This window comes from Vollenhovia emeryi, unplaced genomic scaffold (assembly GCF_000949405.1).
Source record: "Vollenhovia emeryi isolate VEMERY1.0 unplaced genomic scaffold, V.emery_V1.0 DF939324.1, whole genome shotgun sequence".
Lineage (NCBI taxonomy): Eukaryota > Metazoa > Arthropoda > Insecta > Hymenoptera > Formicidae > Vollenhovia > Vollenhovia emeryi.
Window position 1 is genome coordinate 119,268 of NW_011967042.1, and position 6,718 is coordinate 125,985.

The 6,718-nt window shown below is 32.4% G+C and overlaps 1 protein-coding gene across 2 annotated transcripts in view; it reads left to right on the top strand.

Moving 5' to 3' along the window:
- The first annotated feature begins 1,468 nt into the window (after positions 1-1,468).
- The window catches only part of LOC105558661 (putative protein kinase C delta type homolog), a 14,207-nt gene continuing 8,957 nt past the window's right edge, over positions 1,469-6,718 (top strand). For both annotated transcript variants that reach the window (XM_012006466.1, XM_012006467.1), the window contains exons 1-4: positions 1,469-1,818; positions 2,005-2,036; positions 2,137-2,222; positions 4,979-5,108. In XM_012006466.1, the coding sequence (XP_011861856.1) occupies positions 1,511-1,818; positions 2,005-2,036; positions 2,137-2,222; positions 4,979-5,108 (556 nt within the window). In that variant the 5' untranslated portion in view covers positions 1,469-1,510. The remainder of the gene's footprint in view (positions 1,819-2,004; positions 2,037-2,136; positions 2,223-4,978; positions 5,109-6,718) is intronic.

The following is a 6,718-nucleotide window of genomic DNA, read 5'->3' on the forward strand; positions in this document are numbered from 1 at the left end:
AAAGGAATGATAAATACAAATATTTATAGAATGATACATACGAGTATTTCGTGCGCGGAAGCTGTCATTTCTAGTGTGATATACTGCGTTTCGAAACTTATCACGTATAGGCAGTCAACCTTTCTGTCTGCAAGTGTACGTCTTTACCGGCGGCGTTGGTGCCCCCTTAAATTTTGCGCCCTGGGCCGGCGCCCCGCTCGCTCCACCCTTATTGCGGCACTGATTCCCACAAACGTTTATGAAGTTGGATGAAGGGTGAAGTGTACAGAAAAAAAGTAAAAACACGAGACATTCAAGTAGTTCAAAGTATCTTGGAAGCAGTGGGGAATGGGACATATATTCATATGAACATTTTTGCTTAAAATGACCGATACTATCACTTCCCAGAATATTGACCTTTCTTCCTGGAACACCCTGTGTATTTATTCACGTTCATGCATATATGAAAAATTTTTTACCAGGTCTTGTAATATTTTCTTCTTTGTCTCCTTTTCTATTATATATTCCACTTCTTATTTATTATATGTATATTGGTATGATAATAAATAGCGTATGTATAATATATAATTAAATATCTAATTATATATTAACAGAATAATGAGACATATCAACCGGTGTAAAGAAAACACACAATTATAAAGAAAAAAAATTTTTATTACTTGTAACAAAATTGTAACGATTTTTTTTAAAACAATTGTGTTTTCTTTACACCGGTTGATTTGTCTCATTATTCTGTTCAAAAAAAGTATTAAGGTAAGATGATAAAAAAACGAATATTTTACAAAATATTTTGTATTATATGTATAATAATTTATGTCAAAATATTGGAACTTTCAAACTTCTTAATAACTCAAAAAGTTCTTAATAAAAAATACTTTATTATAGCGTTTTGGAAAGCTCTCGTGATAAGCTATAAGAATATGCAATAAAAAGTAGGGGGTTCCATTTAAATTATATTTAAAATTTTCAACCCCCCTTTTACCCCCGCGTACCTGGAGAGGGGAAATTGTCGGTATCCATGTCAAAATATAGTTTTTTTGAAAAATCAAAATACGTGTTTTACCGTTTTTTTATATTTTCATTTTTACAAAAAGTATTTAGGGGTTTCCACACTTTTGACAAACCCTGTATAATATGGATATACAGGGTGTCCTGAAATTCGCGAATCAAAATACCATAGCAAGAATGTCGTCGAAAAAATAAATTAAAAAGTTATTTGCCATTTTTCGTTCCGAGCAGTAGTTTTTTTTAAATAAAAAGGTTCAAAACAGGCCAATCATACATTACGGTTGAACGGAAACTGGTTTAATAACTTTTTAATTTATTTTTTCGACGACATTCTTGCTATGGTATTTTGATTCGCGAATTTCAGGACACCCTGTATATTAAGCAACATATGAGATAAAAACAAAAATAATTTACTTATATCAATTAATTTAACGTAGTTAACTTTTAATGGCATATCTTATATATCGTTAAGTTTATTATATGAAACGTGCATACATAAAAAATGTTCTGGCAATCGGATGATTTTAGGACAAGAGTGCCGATGTTGAATCCCACGGAATTACCGCCGACGACTTCGACGCAGGGCAAAACGTACATTTACAGAACTCGAGTTCCACGGAGAGACCCTACAGAATCGACGATGTCGACGTCGTCATCGTCACCGTTGTTGGAGAATAACGTTGGGCGTGCGATAACGAGAAGAAGGGGTGCTGTTAAACATAACAAAGTGCACATTGTGCGGGGCCACAAACTTGTGGCCAAGTTTTTCCGGCAACCGACATTCTGCGCTTTTTGTAAAGACTTTTTGTGGTAATACTCTTTATATATATTTTATGTTCTTTCTATAGATGTTTCGACTTTCATCTTATATGTTTAGATTATCTATTTTCTGCTTAGATTTTCTCTTATCTTATATTTTATGCAATTTCAATCAGACATGACCTTCTCATTAACAAGTCAACGTTCTTTCTTTTAATCGTTAATTTTTTGTTCTAGGGGTTTTGGAAAACAAGGATATCAGTGCCAAGGTACAATATCTATTTAGTTTTTATATTTGTTACTTTTCTGCGTATAACCGTAAAGTTGAATAATTTAACAAGATTTATAAAACGATTTTTTCCGTTATAGCGTGTCAAACGGCAGTGCACAAGAAATGCCATGATAAATTGTTAACTAAATGTCCTGAGAGTGGAAGAGAATCAGAAAATACAATAGTAAGTATCGATGTTTACGATTAGAAGTTAAAAGACAATTTAAAGTAAATTAAATTAAATTTATAATAAAAATTCGTTAATATTAATTACTTTATGATTGTTCTGTGTTATAAGACCGACGAATTGAGTCGGCGCGCAGTTCTATATAGTTTCGAATATTACAGCCACGATAAGTGGCATTTGGAAAAATATCATTAGACTGTTTATTGCGATAAATATTATCACATGCTTCAGTGGTTGAATTAGTGACATCCTCGCCTAATGAGTAGGGAAGTCTAGGTTCAAACGGCTGGCTGAGGTGCAATATTTTTCGCGATAAATTTATAACAAAATTATTTAGGCACTAACACTCTGTCACGGCTCTGAGCCCTTAATTCTTTCGAATTTGTGTTTAATGTATCCGAGCCTTATGTATTCATTAATTATTTTAATTTACAATATGTAAATGTACCGTATAAATACCATATGAATCTTAAGTGATATAATCATTGCTAGGGAGTTCGACAACGGCGATTTTGCTTATTCGGTGTGCTGTCTAAATTATTAAATAGAGGAAAGTCCCCGGATATGAGATACCGAATTCATTGTATGTAATTGAAATACGGAAATTTATAGGCAGAATTAAAAAATGTAACAGCTCATTTTTGAGGGAAATTTAATAAGCTTTGAGTTGCTAAAATGTACAATTTAATTAAATTATTTTTTTGAAAATTTTTTAAGAAAAATATAAAAAAAGAACTTTATGAGAAAAAAAAAGTGTGGTTGTAATATAAAATACTCCGGGAAATCGCTAATAAAGTGCAAATTACATCAGTATTGCAACTAAAAAACCTTATTAAATGTTTCTAAAGTATACAAACGTAATATAGAGAAGCTTATTTGCAATAATTGCAAATCCACTTATACCGATATACTCTAAATGTTATACCCTTCTTCACGGTCAGACTCTACAAAAAATAATAAATGCACAAAAATTGTATGTTTTTAGGGCATTCATAAATATGCTAAATCTGCAATGAGATAACCTATGCTTACTGGAGCATAAATTATTTCATATTAGAAATACCCTGTGTATCTCATATTACTCTCTAAATTATTTGGAGCGGAACCTCACTGTTTTGGAGTGAGATCGCACTCGAAGAAATAATAAAAATACTGCCAGTCCGACTGGGGTGCAATTTCACTTTTTGAAAGAGTGCCGTTATTCACTCTTTACTTGGATTGATTCTTTAACTCTGAAAAGAGTGTTATGTTTTACTTTAATCGATTATTATTAGCAGTATTCGCTTCGTGCGATGATATACTATAGCGGAAAAGTAGGACTTAGGGCGCCCATGGTGGCCGAAGTTTGCATTATTTGCTGGAGTGACAATTATCGAAAAATAGAAAAATTGCGAAAGGAAAATTTAAATTGTTGCGTGTATTCATGTAAAAATGTATTTCACAGATTTAAGATGTCTTTAAGATGACATAACGTTGTCTGGGATTTTACTTAAATTTCATTTAATACTTACATGTAATTGTACCTTGTACGGAGTAGCATTGACAGACGTTTGCGGTATCTCATACTGCATCTTATTAAATGATTTATATTTGCACTGCGCAATTCTTCAACGCGAACTACATGCGATATTGCTAAGGCTTTTCCTTTCGGTATTGCACTCGGATTAAATTTAATGTCATGAGTAATGGGTCCAAATCCCGTTCGTATGATAAGGCTCATTGCAAAAGTTAGAGAAGTTAATCTACACATAATGAAAAATCTATGGCAAATGTTTTGTAATATAACGAAAATTTTTTCATCGAAATTATAAAGAGACCTAAAACTATCAAGATACCTCACGACAGTATACGTAATTTGAATATTAGCAATCATTGACAGCTATTCCAGCAAAATATGTGACATTTCACCAACCGCGGCAGCACTAGTCTCTACGCACACAGCGAATAAAATTCATGGACGAGAGCTTCGCTATTGTTCGTTTACTACTTTACTATAATCATCGCATATAGAGGCTGTATTCTAATATTCACAGCCAGTGCTGAAAATTTATTCTTTATGTGACAGTTTCGCTTATTCTATTGATTGTCGCGGAAGAACCGTCCCGGCCAGTGACGGGGTTTTTTATATGCCGGGCTATCGTGATCATCCTTACGAATTCGGCGGCCATCTAGTGGCGGAATATCATACTTTAAGTTGGAGTAAATTTTGCGAACGACTTTATTTTAAAAATAAGAGTGGAATTTTTCACTTTTTGTCTTAGGGTAAATTAATTCACTCTATTGATTGGAGTAAATGAGTGCGTTCCGGCAAGACACTGCTACCGTAGCGCTACAGCTGTTTTGCTACAATCATAGCAGCGCCATACTTACATTAGCGGTCATAACCTCAAAATTGTATTTTAATTGTAAGAGTCGTGTTTACTAATTATTGAAATGAATAGAATGGAACATATTGACGATTAGCTTATGAATGACATTTTTTGATGATTCATCAGATGAAAGCTACTCGTACAATGAAGAGGAAGTAGTTTTGCTACAGTTGTAGCGGAAAGTTTTGCCGAAACGCACTCGTGTAGCGCTACCGTAGCGCTATAGTAGCAGTGTTTTGCCGGAACGCACTCAATATTCATTCGAATAGAATGAAGTGATCAGTGACACCATGATTCGAGTAAAAATTTTACTCCAAAAATTTTAGAGAGTATATTAGTAGCCTACTTCTTAATAGGGTCTTTCCTCTATTTATTTTGTTACAGTATTTGAGAGAACGTTTCAAGGTAGACGTTCCCCACAGATTTCGCACTCACACATTCATGTCACCAACTTTCTGCGATCATTGTGGCTCGATGTTGTACGGATTGTTTCGACAAGGTTTAAAATGCGACGGTAAGAATGTCGTTCGGGACAGTTTTTAATGAAAATTGCACAATTAAAAGATTTTTATGCATCTTGATAAGTTTAAGTTATTCTATTTGTACGTCGGTGATTTGACACAAACTGATTCAACTTGTGATATACGCGAGCATAGCGTTTAATTAGTGTTTAACATACATACGTCAAAATAATGCAATTACGTAACATGCACCATTACTTGCTTCCGCATATTCTATCTGCTTTACCCTCGTTCACGTATATTCCGTGCATTTTAGCTTTTTTAACATAATCTCATAATAAATATAAGCTTCAAATTCGATCACTAAAAGACTTAAAAATGAATGTTTTATTATAATGTTTATATCATCTTTTTGTGCTTATATTGAAATATTAGGTATAAAAATATATTTATAATATATCAGCATGTAATTTTGTGCTTATATGAAAGTGCTTATATTATACAATATTATATATTTAATATTTTATTAGTAAATATCTGAATGGATGCTTAACAATATTAGCTCGGGTTACCTTTAAATAAATGAGTTTCCTCGAAAAGTAAAGATTTCTCGGTTAATAATTAAACATGATCTTATTACTTTTAGGAAACTACCCGGGAAAAAATTTTCACATATGATCATATATGTATAATCATATATGCTCATATACGAAAAATGTGTATAAGATACCATGTGTATCATATATGATCGTATATGATAATGTGTTTGTCATATATACTGTCATACATGACAAACATGTGTATCATATATGATCGTATATGATAATGTATTTGTCATATATACTGTCATATGTACATATACATACTGTCATATATACTGACATGACAAATACATTATCATATACGATCATATATGATACACATGGTATCTTATATATGGACATTTTTCGTATATGAGCATATATGATTATATATGATCATATGTAAAAATTTTTTCCCGGGTATAATACAAAGTTTTCTTAAAAAATAAATGATTTTGAAACGACTACTTCTTTTTAGGATCATCCATTAGATTATTTATCACTGTAACGGTTAAATGAAATTTAATGTATATACGTGTATATTTATTAATAATAATACTATAATATATATTTTAATTGCAATTGTTTAAATAAAATATTAGAAACTTGATGCGTGTATGTGGATAAAAGTTAAGGAACAAAATAATTACTTGTGAATTGTTTAATACATTTTATTTATTTAATCATATATACATACAGTTCATCTGAATAACCATTTACCTATATGGCAAAGAGGTAAATAACAATATGTAGTAAAAATAATTGGATCCCATATTGAAACAATTTTTTTTACGTAGTTATGTATTGTCTTACTATAATACATTGATCGATTTATCTCATAATTTGGGGCAGAAAGTAAGATTGATATAGGTAAGAAATGGAGCGGAGAGTTTGTGAAAAAAAGAACGAAAAAAGGAAGGAAGGGGAAGGGAGGAAAGAGAGAGAGGGGGAGAAAGGGGGAGAGAGGGGGAGAGGGGGAGAGAGAGAGAGAGAGAGAGAGAAAGAGAGAGAGAGAGAGAGAGAGAGAGAGAGAGAGAGAGAGAGAGAGAGAGAGAGAGAGAGAGAGAGAGAGAGAGAGAGAG